This window comes from Saccostrea echinata, unplaced genomic scaffold (genome assembly GCF_033153115.1).
Source record: "Saccostrea echinata isolate AGI-Se365-2 ecotype Australia unplaced genomic scaffold, CSIRO_AGI_Sech_v1 ptg000006l, whole genome shotgun sequence".
Classification (NCBI taxonomy): domain Eukaryota; kingdom Metazoa; phylum Mollusca; class Bivalvia; order Ostreida; family Ostreidae; genus Saccostrea; species Saccostrea echinata.
In genome coordinates this window covers 11,520,099-11,541,136 of record NW_026889755.1, presented here as the reverse complement: position 1 = coordinate 11,541,136, position 21,038 = coordinate 11,520,099, and the positions used below count along the sequence as shown (strand labels likewise).

General features: G+C 33.9%; 1 protein-coding gene across 1 annotated transcript; it reads right to left on the bottom strand.

Moving 5' to 3' along the window:
* Positions 1-5,796: 5,796 nt before the first annotated feature.
* On the bottom strand, positions 5,797-20,607 carry LOC133180525 (multiple epidermal growth factor-like domains protein 10). The gene is made up of 14 exons (XM_061315023.1): positions 20,564-20,607; positions 19,558-19,616; positions 16,697-16,927; positions 15,059-15,310; positions 14,817-14,954; positions 14,542-14,679; positions 14,214-14,354; positions 13,302-13,439; positions 12,565-12,705; positions 10,445-10,573; positions 9,420-9,438; positions 7,442-7,488; positions 6,397-6,418; positions 5,797-6,291 (listed from the first exon to the last, which is right to left on the bottom strand). The coding sequence occupies exons 2-14, from the start codon at positions 19,610-19,612 to the stop codon at positions 6,195-6,197; spliced, it is 1,548 nt and encodes a 515-aa protein (XP_061171007.1). The 5' UTR covers positions 19,613-19,616; positions 20,564-20,607; the 3' UTR covers positions 5,797-6,194.
* Between the last annotated feature and the right edge of the window lie 431 nt (positions 20,608-21,038).

The following is a 21,038-nucleotide window of genomic DNA, read 5'->3' as shown; positions in this document are numbered from 1 at the left end:
ATTTCTTCTCTTTTCATAAACAACGGTCGGAGATTTGTAAACTTTAGATTCATTTCCAGCTGGTTCTAACAATATTGCAGAAATGACCTATATACCTTATGTAGTTTTTAATTTAAAAGTCAGCTGAGTCACTCAGTTCACTCTTAAAAGGGCAAAAAGACGGGACTTTGATACCGAGCAGATGTATTTAGAAAGAAAGTACGTCATTCAAGTCATTTACGTTAATGAAGAAATATATATAAAGACTTATATGTATAAATCTGACAGTTCTTTCCGGTTCACATTCGTTTATTGAAAGATTATTGAAAATGAAAAAAAAAACAATCATGCCCTAATATTATCATATATTGTGTTCCTTTGCATTTCCACTTGCTAAAATCTTGCTTTTTAAATAAACGACTTTTTAAGGAAAACAAAGTATAACCAGGGTATTGTAAGGATTATCATTGTTCGGTATGCTCTGTTGTAGTTAAAATATAAAAAATAAGAAATGAAAAGTACACATAGGAAATAAAGTTTACTTTACTAATTACATGTAAACAACTGATTAAGAAACATACAAAAATTTCATCATTCAATCCTGACATTTTAAGCCATTTAACAATCACAGTGAAGAATTCTGCTAGCAAATATTTCACTGCCTTTATTATTAAATAGAATTTTATTAACAAGTGTCTGTAGCATATCACTGAAATTTAAACCTTTTGCATTAATGGGCTATTATTAATGTCATAAATATAGTTGATACCTTTTTTTAACAATCCTTACTTTTCACATTTCAATATCAATTAATATTCATCGCACCCGATTTAACACTCTTTCGCACCCCGATTAAACAATGTTTCATATGATATGCCGCTGATGGGTTGGTATGATCAACATTCTTCATTCTCAATTGGAACCGTTCAAATTTTAACAATTCAGTGTTACATTTATTTTAAACAAGCATTCTTGAGATATTGCAGTTTTCTGATCGTAAGTGTGTAGACCTAGGCTATTTGTTGCGGATGCAAATGTGAAGTTCTCACAAAATATAGTTCATTATTCTGGCAAAAAGCATTATTTAATATCATTATACCGGATTTGTGACATTCAACAAGAGTCCTATGTCTTGCAAGGACAGGAGTGTGGAGTGTTTGCTTGTGACACAAAACTGGTGGCAGTTTTTGCTACGGACAAAAAGATCTATACACCATCAAATGGAAATTGCAATTTAATCATTCATGCAAGTTTAGAGTTATCTAGTTACATCCTATCGAGAATTATTATTCAGTATCTCGATCTATTAGTTTTATCACAGATTAATTGTAACCAATACGCCAAAGAGGACGTTTATGACGGATGCTGCAATATTTTCTTTTCAGTCTGACGCCTATGTTGATCTGCGCTATTTCTTCGCATTGTACTAAATATTTTACACGGTTTATATTGATTTTCATAGTTATGTAATTTTTCTTATTATAAATATAATTTGTATCAAATATGAAATAAGGAAGTGGATGTATTATATGCACTCTAGGAAGAGAAAGCAATCAGTAATTCCATTTGCCTCTTTTTTTAGCTCTACTGGTCAGAGGCCAGAAGAGCTTATGCGATAGTAAGGTGTCCGTCGTCCGTCCGTCTGTCTGTCTGTCCGTCTGTCTGTAAACAATTTTTCAAAACGCTACTCCTCCTACAGTTTTGGTCCGATTTCAATATAACTTGGCACACAAGTAGACTACACTAAGATACATAATATAGTGCATCGGTTTTTGATTTCGATGGACGGTGTTGCCATGGTTACTAAAAATAGAAATTTCTGTGAAATTCCTTTAAAACGCTACTCCTCCTACAGTTTTGGTCCGATTTCAATATAACTTGGCACACAAGTAGACTACACTAAGATACATAATTTAGTGCATGGGTTTTTGATTTCAATGGACGGTGTTGCCATGGTTACTAAAAATAGAAATTTCTGTGAAATTCCTTTAAAACGCTACTCCTCCTACAGTTATGGTCTGATTTCAATATAACTTGGCACACAAGTAGACTACTCTAAGATACATAATTTAGTGCATGGGTTTTTGATTTCGATGGACGGTGTTGCCATGGTTACTAAAAATAGAAATTTCTGTGAAATTCCTTTAAAACGCTACTCCTCCTACAGTTTTGGTCCGATTTCAATATCTTGGCACACAAGTAGACTACACTAAGATACATAATTTAGTGCATCGGTTTTTGATTTCTATGAACGGTGTTGCCATGGTTACTAAAAATAGAAATTTCTGTGAAATTCCTTTAAAACGCTACTCCTCCTACAGTTTTGTCCGATTTCAATATAACTTGGCACACAAGTAAACTACACTAAGATACATAATTTAGTGCATGGGTTTTTGATTTCGATGGACGGTGTTGCCATGGTTACTAAAAATAGAAATTTCTGTGAAATTTCTTTAAAACGCTACTCCTCCTACAGTTTTGGTCCGATTTCAATATAACTTGGCACACAAGTAGACTACACTAAGATGCATAATTTATTGCATCGGTTTTTGAATTCAATGGACGGTGTTGCCATGGTTACTAAAAATAGAAATTTCTGTGAAATTCCTTTAAAACACTACTCCTGCTACAGTTTTAGTCTGCTTCTAATATAATTAGGCATACAAGAAGACTATACTAAGATACATAATTTATTGCATTGGTTTTTGAATTCGATGAACAGTGTTGCCATGGTTACTTAAAATAGAAATTTCTGTGAAATTCCTTTAATACGTTACTCCTCCTACAATTTTGGTCTGATTTCAATCTAATTTGGCACACAGTTAGAATACACTACGATACATAATATGTATTTCTGTTTTTTTTATTTGGGTGAATGGTGTTGTCATGGTTACTAAAAATAGAAATTTCTGTGAAATACTTTCAAAACGCTACTACTCCTAGTTTTCATTTGATTTCAATATAACTTGTCACAAAAGTAGACTACATTAAGATACATAATTCTATTTATTGTTGCATGTTGCAATGTTTCAAATCCAAGTGCTACTTTTCTTTTGTTATACAAACAGACCAGTAGAGCTACAGTCTCATCAGAGACTTCTGGTTTCAAAAATACTGATGATGATGAATAATACATTGGTATCAGATTGCTGGTGCATCAAAATTTGTACCGTATAAGATTTACATTGCTTTATTGTTGTTAGAGAGAAAGGGCCACAATTATCGATCGTCATTCTATTGATTCTCTTTCAGAGTGTAAACTTCATTTACAAACAATGAATATATTTTAGTTCACTCTTTGAAACAGAAAGTATTTTACCAAATGACAAAAGTGACAACAATGATTTCATCTACAAAGAAAATACAATACCAATATCAAAAAATTGTTTCGAAAGCACGTGAATGTTGAGTGTCCATTTGCTGTAACATTTATTTGGAAAAAGTTTATGTACTATATTCTAATGAACAGATATAAAAACGTAATATTTCGGGTTTGTACCCACTTTTGGGTTAGTATTGATATGTCTTGCACCAACGCCAGAGCTGAGGGTTAAATTGTTTCATGATAAAATGCAGTATATCATCTACAACTTATCATACGTGCAAACCCATTGGGTTTTGTCGTGGATGCAACATTGCACACTAACATTAGACTACATGTATGACTTATGCGAGACTATACAAGACTTACGCGACTTCACAGGAACCATCGGACTTGGGTCTTAAGTTTTCCGTACCTTGTCCTTTCAAATTCTTCCAAAAGCATAAATAAAATACACCTGGCTTACTTCTAGATAAATCCAGCTTTATTTCGTATACACATTAAAGGCAAGAGTTTTTTTACAAGGCGGTAAATTCCAGGTGAGTGAGGGGCTTATTTTGAACAGGTATGAATGCCTTGAGGGCTAGCAGTCTACTTGCAGTCGTTTTTCTCCTAATCCTAATACAAAGGAAGTGATTTAATACACAGTAGAGTACCCAGGAAGTCAGATTTACCTGTGTTGGGATTTTGAGATGATTTTAAAATAGAAATAACTAGAGCAAAGCGCGTTGCAAAGCAACGAGTAGGTCTTCCGACGGACGTCGAAAGTAGTATATTAAGAGTTTTTTTTCCTCATAATGATGAAATTTAGGCGAGTTTCTATAAAATGGACCAAAAAATCATTTTTTCAAAAACGGCTTTCACTTCGGACTTTTCCTGCCGTTAGGACGTCACTTCCGGTTGACGTCGAAAGTCTCAAAGCCATTAAAAAAAAAAACCTATAAACTCGATGATTTTATATTTTTAATGCTTTAAAACGAATAGCTTTAATTTTCGACTCCTTCCGGTTTAAACCGGAAGTACATTCAATGGATGGTTTTTGTTGTTGCTAGCGCTCTCGAGCGCTAGCAACTACGTTAGTCTATATTTCTGAAATACGCATGCTCGACTTAACGGTCGGGGATTCTGGGAAAACAACTGTGGATAGACTGTACGATAACAATTTCGTTTTGTCATACAAAATTAGAAAGGATCCAAATTTACACTAGCCTTTCCTGTCTGATATGCGCGATATACATTTCGTAGGTTAGAGACAGTAAATACCAGTCTAGATCCGGATTCTGAATTTTTTTTTTAATTTATTGTCTAACCTACACATAAAAGTACAAGAAAAAATTTGGCCATATAATGCCAAGATTCTAGACATCTAGCTTTCCTTACAATTTTACCACCTTAGTGGATAATTCTGGCAAGCTCGGAAAAAACAACAACAAAAATCTTTTTCAGAGTATGTCGGAAAGACATGTAATTTAGTGTTTATCATCTGAAAATACATATGATCTGAAGTTTCGTGTTTTGTTGTCCAACCTGCACGTAAATGAACAAAAAGTAACAGTAACTCGGGTCTTATAAAACCAAGACTGTTATTTCTTAAGTTGTAATGAATACAAGCTTTTCTAATCTACCTTCATGGATCTTTCCGGCAAGCTCGGAAAACCGCGGCAACCTCGGATACGTTTTCCGAGCTTGCCGGAAAGGCCCGAAGGTGTTCATTGGTTCTGCTCACCTCGAAATTGAAATTACAGTAAAATGCAGAATGCTTAAAGCACAGTTAGGAGTTATGCCATTGCCGACGTGAAGCACACTCTTAGATTCACCATTCTGAATTGTGACCCCCCCCCCCCCCAACTCAACCCCCAGTGCACCAATCTGCCTTCCTATTAATAATTAATCGATTCAGCAAATTTAACAAATGTTTCAGATATCTTCTTCTGTATTTTATTATGCTACAGCGCTAGCTCACCAATCTTTTTAAAAGATAAGCCAGTCGATTATACATTTGAACTTAAGTTCTATATGCCTTTACTCAGAACTGTTAATTTTTTTTTAATAAAAAACGTAAATTTAATATCATTTCCGTTGTCGACCGGTAGTGCAAAAGCAAAATGCGTAATACACAACTCAAAGAGATGTTCTATCATCTCTTAAAAAATCATGATTCTATCTTGAGTCGTTTTTAAGAAGAAGCGTGGACAAAATGACAATTTGAAAAATGGAAATCGAACAAAAAATGCGACCGGAAGTGATTTTTAAAAAAATGAATAAACGATCTGGAGATATTATAATGATGCATCAATCCTGAAAAAATCTTTGAAATTGGTCGATTAGTTCCCTAGAAATCGCGTGTACTATGAAAAGGGAATAATAATAATAATAATAGGAAACAGAAGAAAAACAGTAAGGTCTTCCGAAGGGAGTCGAAAGACCTTAAAAAAGTTGTGAATGAAGTTTAATCTCAATAATTTTTATAAATTTGTAATTGAATGTGTGTCAAAGTATTCCCACCAATTAAAAAACAATATTATTATTCAAAGTATTTGTTGAACTTCGAAAAAAAAGTTATATCAAACTTTCATATATATTATCATAAAGAATATAATTATTTCAAATATTCAAGGTGTGTATGTACATATATTATCAAGCTTAAAATTCCATAGTAATACAGATTCTCTACTGTTTATACCATGTGTGGTAAATATCAAAGAATCAAAAGTTAATTTGAAGGACACCACGAGTGTCAAACAAGGTGTACAGGGTATACACACGGACTAGTAAGTAAATGTCAATCAAGTTCTAGCACCCAATGATGTACTTTAACGCACTTGATTGACAGGGGTACACAAACCAGGTAATTTTGAAGGCGGTGCTTAAAATCTCTGCCTTTAAGCACAATTTATAACATCTGTTCACCAGATTCATTTTTTTGATGAATTCTTTCGTAGGTATTTTCTTTGCTTACGTCTTCAAGCTCCGCATACTGGGAGTCAAACCTGTTTTAAAGAAAAGAGTAAATAGTAAACAGTTGAAAGTCGCATTTTAAATCATTACTGTTTATGAAAATTTCAGGTTGATTAAGAAAGAAAATTTATACGCACGTATCTTCGCTGTTAAGATTCCCTACAAAAAATAGAATTCAAATACATTGTAATTAAACAACGCATCTTATACTGTATGACCTTTCATAAATTTAAATCTATTGTTTCGTGCGTTTAATACATAGTTTTGAAATTGTAATAAATATATTTTATTGATTCAGATATTGAAAAAGAAAATGGTAGGAATGATGATTTTTAGCAGAATGCAAGAAGGCCTCTAGCCAATTTAGTCACGATGGCCTTGCTATTTTTTTGAGAAAAAGGGTTTATTTCCTCTATATGCAATGAAAAAATCTGAACCCATATAATGGTCCATAATTGCTCCTTTTTCAAAACAAGAGGATACTTCATTTAAATAAAAATAAAATAGGAACCTCTGAGTTTTAAACGTTTGTTCTTTCTATATGTTTTGGCCCTAAGCTTCCTTTAGAGCCATAACTTTAAGAGAGAAAAATGAAAGTACTTTCACAACGTCTTTGAATTGTTCTAGACAGGAAACTATTGAAAAGTTTTTAAAATATATTTCCTTGTATAATTTTCATCTTCTTTGTGGCCAATCCTTCACCTAGAGAGAGGAATGGCCTTAACTGATAATGTTTGATGAGTTTGCATAATAATATGACATCATAATCCGGCTTTTCTTGAGAAAAAAAATTTCAAAGATCTTATGCTATACTTTTTCTCGTAAAACTGTCATCCCCGATTGTGATAGCACTCTACTCCCAAGGGTCATTATTTCAACAAACTTGAATTTTTACTAATGTCAAAAGTATCGTCTTTTCTTGGCCTGTTTGTTCACTAAAAGATGGAATTTACAAGATGTCAAAATTTTATTACTATATATTGTAAATCTCCTTGGAATTACCTTATCCCAAAATATTTTGTGTCAAGATTAGTTGAAAAAGCCGTGTGTTCTTAATAGAAAATATGAAAAGTTTCCATACTAAAGATGACAGACGACAAACAACATACCGACGCCAGACATCCTTCAATCACAAACACCCAGTTAAGCCTTTGGCTCAGGTATGCTAGAAAGGAGTTTTACCTGCATAATTGTCATCTAAGGTTTGTTTTTTCTGATGAACATTTTGTCTGGAAGAGTAAACAATACTCGTATGAGCTAAATATTAGAAGTTTGCATTATTAGAAAACTGGATGTGTCGTAACGCCAGGAATCCCTCCGCAGTCAGTCAAAATTGCAAATTGCACATTTCTAGCTGAAATAATGATTAGAAATTGTGAATATTTCAATCTTTTTCAAGTTCATGGGGGATAACTCTCAAAAGTTGTCATTGGACCAGGACCAAATTCGAACTTGACATGTATTTTCTGGTAAAATACCTGCATATGCAATTTTTAACCTTATACATCATACATCCCTACAAAAGTTAGAGAGCGGAAACTAAAAATTTCTTATTTTGTCCAAGTTCAAGAGGGATAACTGTCAAAAATCATCGAACCACGACTAAAATCAAACTTGACCTGAATTTTTAGTAATTTACCTGCATATGCTATTCCAACTTAAAATACATCCTTACAAAAGTAAGAGAGCGGAAACTGAAATTTTCTAAATTTTTTTTCTTAATTCAAGAGGGATAACTCTGTCAAAAATCAACGGAACACGACTAAATTCGAACTAAACCTGTATTTTCTAATAAAATTCCTGCACATGCAATTTCAACCCTATGCATACATCTTCACCAAAGTCAGAGAGCAAAAACATAATTTCTTATTTTGTTCCAAGTTAAAGAGGGATAACTATGTCAAAAATCATCGGACCACAGACAAATTCGAACCTGTCCTGATTTTCTGGAAATATACTTGCATATGCAATTTCAATCTTATAAATACATCTCCACAAACTTAGACAGCGGAAACTGCTGATTTTTTCTAAGCACATGAGGGATAACTCTGTCATAAATCATCTAACCATGAACATATTCGAACTTGACTTGCTTATTCCTATTACGTATCCATATGTCAAATTTGAGTTGAATGTGTGCAATTGTTGCCGAGATCAAGAACGGAAAGTCAATGATAACGAAATGACAGAATGACGGAACAGGGTAACACTTTATGCCCCCGGTCATTATATGGCGGGAGCAAAAAAAGAACGTATTTATTTAAATTTAATAATTCAAATGTCTATGTACATTCTCGTCATCTATTGGCGGTTAGAATTGTCACCTAGTTAGATGACATTATTATACCTCTACTGGTATTTTCCCTATATAACATAAGATCGTAAGATGTGACTAATTCCCTATAAATCTTTATGAATGGACTAATCCCCGTACGTTAGTCAAGTGAGCTAATCCCTGCTTCAAAAGCTAATTCCCGGTTATCCGTAATCCTCTAGATTTTACTTTTACATTGGTATGATATATAAATGGACTAATCTCCGTGTGTTAGTTCAGTGAGCTAATCCCTGCTTTAAAATCACACTATCTGAATCCTCTAAATTTTACGTTTGTATCAGTATAATAAAACAGTTAAAAGTTTATCATTGAGGGAGTTAGCAAGATTCCAGTTCGTCTCGAGAAAAAGTCCTGGCCTTGGGGAACTGGAATCTTGCTAACTCCCTCAATGATATACTTTAACTGTATATTAATATTCATAGCAGGGGCTATTAGTGACCGTGAAAGATGGGTGTACAGGGAAAGCCATTGGTAGGCTCTGTCTCGTTCAGTCCTGTAAGTCCCATCCGCTTATTGCTATCTCCTGAATATTGTAGATTTATACATTGTATTAAATTTATTATTTTCTTTTTTGAGATCTTGGAGAGATATGAAAATGGTCATCTGAAAAAAGACAATGATATGTGTAACAATTTTATGAATTAAACTTCACTTTCACAGCCCTTCACATCCTACTTCAAAAGTTTGTGTTTCTTTCATAAATGTTTTATGTTCGTTGGCGTAAAACGAATTAGAACATAAATATTGTGTCAGTGTAGGATATAAATGTTTCAACAATGAAAAAAAAAAAACAATTCTGTGCCCATATTAACAAAAGCTATTTACCTTTTTTCCGTATTCTTTGCTATAAAGAGAAAAAAACATACACATATATGTTGAATAACGTACGTTTTTATAGTATATATTCCTTGATTTATTGATAATTCTCAGAATCTTTTCAGATAAAACCTTTTTTTTATCAGGAAGGTAGGAATATAATATGAAGATTGCATTAGAATGTTTTTTTCCAATATTTGTTTCATTAATCGCATTTTGAAAAACATGACACTCCTAAATCAAACATTTAGCTTCCTGAGAATTTGCATTTTTTCTGCTAAACTGACTAAAAAATTCAAATAGAAATTTAGACATTTTCAAGATCTTTTACATAAGACAATCTAAATGCTATGGAAAATTACTTTTATTATATGTTTATGGCTTAAAACGTCGCTCTTTAACTCTATTTTACAAATAATTCAGTTTTTAAAATAAACTCATTCCATATATCAAAATGATCAGTTTGTTTTTCAGCTGTGCTCATACACGATTCCATTGTACATGTAAAACGTCAATGATGTCACAGTGCATTTTGCGTGTTAAAAGTTCCACTATTCAATTACATATCTCTATTTAACGGTTAACCGTACCTTATAATGTCCAAAATAAAAATGTAGTGATAATATCCAGCTTTCAGATTTTGGCATTCATTTTTATTGTATCGAGTGTTGTAATTAAGATATCACCATGAGAAGATAGCACAAAATCAGTCATTCAAGCATAATTTTATCAACTTCCTGCAAGGACATGCATTATTCACTTCCAAGTTTACAGTAATTTCTTAACATCGCACAGAAAAAAAACCAACTTTGATTTGAAAAAAATAATAAGTTTCTTCTCTAGTTTCAGAAAATATCATTTGTTTTGTTGTATCCAAGTTATATACAAAACGCCAGCAATTTCAATATATGAAATGCTGCAAAGGCGTCACTGGGCGTTTAAGGGTTAAATATTACCTTATAAATATGTCAGATTTATAACCAAATTTATAACACCTGCAATCTGCATAGATTTCCTGCATTTCTCTTTCTTACTTTGACTCCTCTTCCAGAAAATAATGTTTATGGCACTTCCAATGGCAACAATGCTAAACGCAGCAACTAGGCTCGCTATGGTCAAGGTGTTGTCACATGCATCAGTGATGGTTGAGGTGTCTTCTGGTGCTAAAAATGACGTCATAAATTAGAAGAGCACTATGACCACACTCTAAGTTAGTAATCATCAGTACATAACATTCAACTGTACCGCCTTAAACAATAGCGCTTATAGCTAGCCTTTACTATAGCCTGATAATGCACATTAATACTTAATTTGAAACTTAAATTATCCACTTTTTTAAACTATAAACCATTTATTTATTAGCTATCTTTTTGACGATTAGAGAATAAAAGTATCTCACTTTTTAAGATTATTGATGGTTTTATCGGAAAAAATTCACCGCATTTAAACGTAATCAATCCCATTTATATAAAAATTGTATCTTTAGATAATTCAAATTAAAGATATTTGATATTTGAATTTCATTCGCAGCACAGTAAAGACTTTAAAAAGAGACCGTTAACTTGGATATAATGCCTGCTTTATGACTTTTTTCATCTATATTTACCGTATATTCCCTAATCAAGTTACATTGCCGTATATTTGTATGCAGATTCATTTGAGGATAATGGAAGAAGTTATAACATATTTTAAAAGTGCTGTGAACCTGATGAAATCTTGCAAATAAATAAATTATTCGTGTTATGTATTGTAGCTGGTCAGCAAAATATTCAAAATGCGGTATAAAAATGTAATTTTGTCAACCAAATAGTACAATGTATATAGTTTCGCAATACTTTTCACACAACAATAAGTGTTTAAAAACAAGTGTTGAACATATTCATGAATATATACTGATACGCAAAAGACACGCAACATCATATTTTAGGGAGAAATATTACATATAGGATATAATTTTGTATCTGAAAGGTAAGGACATCTTCATCTTTGTAATTATAGTTAATTTAACGTTTGAATGATTTTCATACCATTACCGGAAGTTAAGTTGGAGTCCGCTTAACAGAAATCAAAAATTGCATGTCTTACAAAACATTAGGCAAATATATGGGGGTGTAAGGATTTGTGTCCGTTCATCACAAGTTATGCAGCAATGTTCCGAAAAATAAATTCCCCTTTCTTTTTCGTAAGCGATGCCAAGGCTTCATGAAAATGACTTAAGTACGCATTTCCATTGCTCTAGCTGGAAAATCTCAAAATAAAGGTGATGGAGGGTTGCAGATGCCTCAACAGGCTCTTGCGTATCATAAGCATGAATAGTTCTTGGACCGGAAGTCCACGAGACACTGCACTGCGCTTGGCTAGATAAAATTCGACCTCATCATCTGAAAAAACAGGCATTTAAAAATGGCAAAGAATATGTCTTTCACTCAGATCTCGAGATTGATGAACCTATTGCATCGTAGAAATCAAGCTGCAACTGTTGTGTATGGCAGTCTTGCACGCTGTAATTGAATGGCCGGGATGGGGGTGTTTTAACAGTCATGTGTTACTTTCTAAAATTTAAAAGATAATCATATAACATTTTGATCACATCTATAATGTATTTAAATCGAGTTTTACCGTTGTGTATTCATTTTTGCAAATCATTAGATAAAAAATTTAAATATTTGTAGATAACTGCTTGTTGCGTTTCTTTTGCGTTCCAGTATATAAAGAAATATATAGATGTCATAAATACTGAAAATATATTTGCTAAGACTGCCACATCACGTTACAAATCTAAAAAAATATATACAAACTTCTTAAAAATGTAGTTTTAACCACATTACATTTGTCATATATAAGAGAATCGCTCATCTTTGTACAAGACGTATTTTTTTAAAATCGGTAATATTTCCTTTGGGAATCTTAATTGCGCTTCGTTGTTAAAAATACGAATAACTTATTTAAACGTTAACTTCCTTTTACTATTTTAAATACCTTGATCTACTAAAGTGCACTAAAGTTTTCTAAAATACATCCTTATTGCTCAAGTCTTTGTTTTACTTAATTTATTTGCCTTTTAATATGAAATATTAGTATTTTTCCATTAATTGATACTTCTGTAACCTGAAGGGATTTTTTTTTTGAAATCTTGTAAAATATTTACAGTTACCTTGGCTACAAAGAGGTCCAATCCACCCTTCCTTACACCCGCTGTGACATATCCCAGTGACCGGGTCACAGGTTTCGTTTCCACCGCAATACACCTTACAGTTGCTGTGACAATTACTGCCAAATGATCCATCTGGACATCCTAGTCAATGAATAAATATTTGTAAATATTTGTTAAGTATAAACTCGGAATTTATCTTCTTTTAATGTACATTTCATGTTTACTCCCCTTATATCACTATGCTAATCAGATGGGCTCTCTCTCTCTGGATTACTTATATCTTCTGGATATCTCAAGTAATAAATTTTGATGTACAACGATAGACACCAACTTCAGAAAAAAAATAATGCCAACAAATACAAGAAAACTTTGAAATCGAACACATGACTTATTCAATTGTAACAGTCGCCCGCTGGGTGCAGTGGTTAGAGCGTTAGCTCTAGAGGAGTTCATCTTTACGTCGCCGGTTCGAATCCCACTGAGGGACGTGGGGACCGGTCCTTCTGATGAGACCATATAAACCGATGTCCCGTGTCTCAGTAGGCGCTGGCCTGGAAATTATCCCTCACTGCTCAATGTGCCAAGTATAAGTCTAAAATTTGCAGTCCTCCACCGGAATTATGAGTAAAAAATTCTCGAAAGGGAAACAAACAATTTCAACAAATGAAAACCGTTTTTGTGTTACTTTCACAAATGCCTACACCGAATAATTTTGATCGCAGGAAAGCTTATCTCACCATTCATACAGAGCAATCCCTCGTATCCAGGGGCGCACCCTTCTAAACATGTACCATTGATATGGTGACACTGTGTATCGTTAAGGCAATGGCCACATCTTCGATTGCAGTCAACACCATACATACCACCATCACATTCTAAATAAAATAAATTAATTTTATTTTCTGTCTCTCTTTTTGCAAAGAAAATGTCAAATAACTAATATCCTTTAAAACAACATTTTTGTTAATCATCTTTCTTTTTACAACGGTCGCCCGCTTGGCGCAGTGGTTAGAGCGTCTGCTCTAGAGTCGCGGAGTAAGGAGTTGATTTTAACGTCGCGGGTTCGAATCCCACTGCGGGACGTGGAGACCGGTCCTTCGGATGAGACCGTTTAAACCGAGGTCCCGTGTCGCAGTAGGTGCTGGCACGAAAAAGATCCCTCACTGCTCAATGGCCCTAAGTGCCGAGTATACGTCAAAATTTGTAGCCCTCCACCGGCAAGTGATGGCGTCTCCATATGAGTGACAAATTCTCGAGAGGTACGTTAAACAACAAACAAAAAATTCTTTTTGCAAAGAAATGTTAAATAACTGGTATTCTTTGAAACAAGGAGATATGTATGTGCAACTGATGTTGGGATATTACTACATAAATAAGGAAATATGACGATGCAAAAGCCGACGTCATCTCGTTTGTCATACAATTTAGTTGTTAGATTGCCTTTATCGTCTATAGTTAGTAAAAAAAAGAATAATAGTTTAGTATAAAAACATGCATTTTGTTACTATGAAACCTATACTATTAAAAAAAGGTAATTTTAGTATATATTTTTTTTCTGGTATATTAGCTTTGTTTGATGCTTTTTTTTCGGGGGGGGGGGGGGGGGGGTGGTTATTCTTTACTATCCATATGGCCGCAATAAAACATACTTTCATCACATCGAACCCCCTTCCACCCCATTCTGCATCCTCCGTCACACTTCCCTGTGAATCTGTTACATTGATTGGTCACTCCACAGTTCTCGCTGCATACATGTCTACAATCACGTCCGTAATAACCAGGTTGGCAGGCTGAGAAAGGAAGGTATAGATTTGTAATTTGTTAACACAGTTTAGGTAATTTCGCATGATTCGACAGAAACATTGTTTCATTCAAGAGATAGGCTGAATACACAGGACTTTTTTAGGATTAGAGTATTGAATTTCATTGAAATTTATATTTCTAGGACATATATTGTGTAAATTTAAAAAGGCTAACCATTCTGACACTTATCCCCCTCCACACCATCATTACATCCATTGAGGCATGTCCCGTTCACATGGTGACAGGTGTCCCCATTTCTACAGTACCCACAAGAAGAAGAGCACCCTAGTCCATAATGAAGTTCATTACAGGCTGAAATAAAAACTTTCTTATAGTACAAGAAATATTGTAACAGTATACAGTCAAATAAAAAAGTAACAGACTTTATTTTTAAAAAATCCATCACACATCTTGACTCTCTAAAGATTACTTAAGCCCCTAATACATACTCTGACTACAGCGGGGACCTTGATAACCAGGTACACATCCCAGACATTCACCTGTTATGACGTCACACTTACGCTCCTGGCAATTATCAGGACATGATATGTTGCAATTTGCACCATAATATGAATAGTTAGCACATCCTGTTTATAATACAAAAAAAGCTATTTAAACCTTTTCTATTATAATATTTCGCATAACTCAATTCAAAGGGTTTTTTTTTTAATATGAAGTTTTTCATGCTCACCATAAACTTTTAATTCACACAATTCGTTAAATGCATATTTTGAATAGTAAATGGGATACATCACATCCGGTCTCCGTTCATTGTAGTATATAACATATCGTCCCTGAACAGAACAGTTAATCCTCTGGTCCTCCGTAGGTGTGCCGTTTACAGTTTGTATTTCATGTAAACATAGATGGCCGTCGTCTTTTGACGTTGTGTTTGAAACGTAAAGAAAAAATCCTGCAAATCGATGAAACCAACGACCGGGACCTGAAAATATAAATTAAGTGACTATATAAGCTTTCCAACAAAAAAAAAACTTTAAAACTTTCCTACAAAAATACATTTATATGCAGAAGGAAAATTCATAGATGTTGGAGCTTAATACTTCCTTCGGTGTTAAGGAATTTTTTTACACAAAATTTAAAGTCAGACACTTGCCTGATATTAATTAGTTGTTACTATTATAATACCATGTATTTACGTATAAAGAAATATGAAATATCTAAATGCTCTAAATGCACTTTTTAGCTTACTCAAACGTAAAGAAGTATGCCTAGCTGCGGCTTATCATTCTAGCTAAGTGTAGAAAGTACAGGAAGCTTATGCAGACCCTTCCATCTTTTGTTAGTCTACCCCGACATGTATGTCCAGGGCTGATAGTGTCCATTCTGTCACTCTGCGTTGACATCTATTCATTATCGGCCGCAGCAGCGGCCGATCTATTTGTGGTTGTTTTAGAATGTGCTCATGGGGAAATGAGACGTTATTTATTTATTTATTTATTTTGGTTCGAGGGAAGAATTCCTTATTGATAACAAACATGAGTTACAAATACAAACCTTAAAAAGTCTAAATATTTTGTTATGATGTTTCAATTTGTTTTTCCATTTCTCGCAGGTATTTATTAATTTAATGATTTTATAAAAAGTTGTATCATAAACTGCTCCCTAACATGGGCGTGCTTAAGATATAAACAGAAAACGTATTGCGTTTCCGGATATGAATTACAGTGCCTAAAGTAATAAATTGGAATAAGAACTGAATTTTGTTTTGAATTTACACTGCAGTTGCAAGTGACACAATGAAATTTTTTCTGCAGTTCACATACATATCTATCACAACACTGATCGGTATTATAGAGTGACAAAAATCCAGGGTATCAGCACGTGAAGCTTGTGTCCTTTTTGTCAGCATTCAGACATTCATAATTATTTTAGAAATTTGTTTCATTTGTCCTTGAATCAAATAATATGATGATATAATACATTCCTATCCTTTATTGCAGTCCGATTTCCATATTAATGAATTTATTTTTACTTGAATAAATATTTTAACAATTGATCACTGAAGACTAGTGTAAAAATGCACAGAGAAGTAAAGCAAGTTTAAAAATGTATCATATACTTTTTCTATTTGGATATTTACTTTAGACTCTTTCTTGTGGAAATCCTTCAAAATTAAAAATATTTTTGCGGCCGATTTGATGCTTTGCATCAATTTATCTTGTCACATTCTAATACAACCTAGTGAGAGGTATATCTTAAATTGGCTACAAGTATGTGTACTGAAGCTTGACCTAATTAGCACCTTTACATGACGATTACCCAATTTTAATTAATCTAGTTAGAAACAAAAACCTGGCTTCACACATACTTGGTATATTGTCCGTCCTGTAATGGATTTCGATATGACTGATACTGACTATACTCCCTAAATCAACTCTCCACGTCGCTGTTTGTTTTTTGTCAGCTGATATTGTACACTGGTTCCCAGCTGCTCCACGGTCAGAATATTGTCCATCCACTGCCTTGGCTGCTCCCCAATCTATAGGTCGAGAAGGCCATTCATACTCCTGATACGCAGGTTTCAACAGGGCTAAATTTTCTTTAAATACGAAAGGGAAAAAAAGTATGATAAGAATGTGACATTCAGTGAGAAAAATTCAGAGAGCACAGATAATAAAATGCTTGAAATGCACAGCAATACCGCGTCTCAGATCAAATCAAAAAGAAATCATTTATGGAAGGGAATCAAAATAATCTCAGCTCAAAAAGGACTCATTCATTTATAAAAGGGAATCAAAATTATCTGAGATGAAAAAGGAATAATTCATTAAAGAAAGGGGGAACTAATATATAAGAACAAGTTCCTTCAATGATCACATTAAGACAAGGCCTAAAATTTCCTGTATCATTTCCCAAAAAATCGAGGGTCGGTAGGTCGGTATATATATTTTTTTTGACTAATGCATATAGGGTCTAACACCCCCGGACTGAATTAACCAGGTGTGATATTTACAGTGGACACCCAACATGGCTGTCTAGCGGCAGAAAACGAACTTCAGAAAGTTGTGAGGGAAATGCTTAATATTACAATAATGATTATTCTTTATATATAAGGTAAATAATGACTAAGTTGCCGTAATTAATGTCTCATTTAGCTTCAATTAACCTTTCGTGTATGAATTAAAATCAGCTGATTGATCACGGATTTGGCAGGGAAAAAAACACACCCGGGATTATTTGAATGGGTCGGTCGGGCTACAGGAAACAAACATAATTTTTAGGCCACGTTAAGTAGCTTTGATCATTCCTACTCTATTAGAAAGCTTTAGGGGGTTATCATTTGATTCTGAAAGGGGGGCTGGCATTTTTTTTAGAGTAATATTATTTATTTTCATGCCACTCAAGGGCAGATTAATTTCAGATAATTTCTTTTTTTTCTCCACTGAAAAAAAAAAAGATTGTCAAGCGAAAAAAAGGAAAACGCCTCAATTCCAAAACCTTATTTCGTTGGGGGGGGGGGGGGGTTGTTGCACCAATTAAAGAAAAATTTATTTATTTGCCAGACTTTAAACAAATTGAGGAAAGATTGTTCTAAGATTATATTAATGGCCGTCCCCTAAAATCACACAAAAATGAACACTTCCGAGTTCAACAGGCAGAAAAAGACAATGTAGTTACAACTGTATTTGTTTGGGAGGAAAGGAATAGCATAGTAAAATTTAAGATAACATAATTTTTTTAAGAGTGTTGAAGTGGGTGATTTAGACTTGTCAAAGTTCAGTCATGGATATATAGTATGATAGATGGAAAACATGAAGAAAATATGCGTCATTTTCACGATGAAATATATGGAGATAACGAACAGTATTCAAGCTCAAAAGTCCATTAAACAATACAAAGTAGGAGCAAAGCAAACACGGACCTCCAAACATCAGATGTGGGATCAGGTGCCATGGAGGAGTGAGCATCCCCTGCCGACCGGTCACATCCATCGTGTGCTCCTTGTCATGATCGGGAAATAACGGAAAAATCCATCGACAATTTAGTGTGTAAATAATGGCCTAACAATTAGTATGAAAAACGTCAGTCAGCATTTGACTCAATGATAAATTGTATTTGCTGACAAGGTCATTGTATCGACCATAGAACTTACGAAATTATGACTTTAAACGAGAAAGCTAATATTCTTGTTTCATCAACTTGTCAATAATTAACCTCGTTTTAGAAATTGTACATACATAGAGCATGCTCTTGCGTATCGAATCAACTGAGAGATACATACCATGATCAGTATATATAATTATGACGTCATTGTAGGAGTTACATAACTTTGCTACGTCATAATACTGTTATATTTACCCGATGTTCTCAATGATAAGAACATGAACTTCAGTTAAAGGCTACACATTTCATTTTACAATATTCAGAATTTGTCAGATGTCCCTTTTACAAATAAAATTGTCATTCAAAGGTTTACATCGCCTCTGAGGAAAAACGTTCTCAAACATAACTAGAGCTGTCCAAAATGGACAAATATCCCCAGGGTTTTTTTAAAAGGTGTCAAGTTAGTAATACTAGTATTTGATGGATCTAAGAGGTGATCGCAATTTGTTTAAACATTTAGAGTGAAAATTTACCGGTGATGCTCGTTAAATTTTTTAAAGAATGAAACTAAGGCGCACATTGAAAAAATAACAATTTTTCAAGAATTAGAATGGTTGCATTATTTATCCATTTCTCTACAGTGACAATAGGTCATCGTCATAACACACCCTCAGATGTGTGAAGTGGAAACTCCCAGCATTATTCTCCATCAAAAAGATACGAACCGGACAAGAATTGTGTATTTTTTTTCTGTCAGTGACCTTGAACAAATGACCTTGCTTCAAGGTCATGGCACACCCTCAGGTCATAAACAATCTGTGTAAATAGGAACTCAACAAGCTTATCAATAAGAAATATATGGACCGGACACGAATAATGAATTTTTTTGTTATTGACCTTGAACTTGCGCAAATGACCTTGGGTCAAGGTCGTGACATACCCTCGGGTCATCAACAAACTTTGTGTGAAGTAGTGGATTCTAATGTTCTTCCGTTAAAAAGATATGGATCGGACATGTTTGCACAGACAGACGGACACGGTAATTCCTATACACCCCCGAAACTTCGTTTGCCGGGGGGATAACTAACTAGAGAAAAAAAGTAGGTTTAGAAATTTCAAACTCACCGTATGCTTGCGTAAATATAGCCAGCAGTAAAATCCGTGCAGTGAGAAAAATCATTATACTGTCTCACAATGAAAAAAAAAATGGAAAATTATAATTATGGATATCAAAGTCTGAATGTGTGAAAACAAACAAATGTTAAACTAAGATTGTGTAAGATAAATATGGGTAAATATATCCTTCATGAGGTAATTCTAAAGTATTGGTTGTAAGGTTTTTTATACTCTATTAGAAGGCCCATTTTACTACTTCTGACATAAATGACTACTGTTCTACAACTGTTATCCATAAGTCAGTCGGTAAAGCACTCGCTCCTTGATCGGAAGGTCATGGGTTCAAACTGATCTAGGTCGATGAAAAATAGGTAACAACTGTTCCTTTCGCCAAGCGCTCGACACTTTGGAGTGAAAGTTGCGGGTCCTTCGGATGAAACCATAAAGGCCCCATGTCACAAAAGGCGCTGGCACGATAAAGATTCCTCATTGCTCCACTGATCTCAAGTGCCGAGTATAGGTCTAAATTTGAACCCTTTCGCCTCTATATATGGCTGAAAAATTCTCAACGAGACGTAAAACTTATTCAAACAATCGAGGGATATTCTCTTGCTATTGTCAATCAAGCAGAAGTATATATTGGACCTTTCATTTCATTTATTCTCCTTGTCATTTAAATCCTATAAAGACATTTAATTATCAGAAGTGAATACCAAGCGTATGGGGCATTGACAGCTGTATTTCATCAGAATTATTACCTATTATTTTAGTGCGCAGCATATTTAGGCGAATTTAACCTTTATTTAAGGGAAATTAACCTTTGCCTAGAACAAAGAATTTTTCGGAACAAACATAGGTATAAATAGCATATTTTTGAGTGGGGTTGACTTTATTGAAACCTAAACGTTGCATTTCATATTAAGATTTTAATAAATATGCACAGATGTGTCAAAGTAACATAGCTTAATCAAATTCGCACATACTACTAATGAAGGAGTATAAAATGAAAACTTACCATGTAGGGTTGTTATATTTTTGCTCAGACTACAATGAGCTGTTTGTGTTATGTGGTAGAACACCAGGAAGTGATTTCTACTGTAGTGTTAACAAATAAGGGCTACTTTATATTGTAATTATATGCGTCTAGTTATGTACATTTATTTTTTTTTTACAAGATGAGAGATTTAATGTGTCGTTTCCCTATTTGAAGTAAGCACTTGATTTGAGTGGGAGTAAGAACAGACACTTGCATATCTGACATGACCAGCCAAAGGTTTATAGGATTATTGCGCTTCATCGAATATACATTAAGAATGGGTATTCTTTTTATGGATTTTATGAGATTTTTTTTATTGTTTACGAGCACCCAAACTTATAAATCGGTCTGTAGCTTCTTATTAGAGGGTGGTTTAGCTAAATCATCACATCCATGAGACAGTTAAGGTTATATAATTAAAAAAAAAAAATTAACGTTTTTAATTGTAGACGAG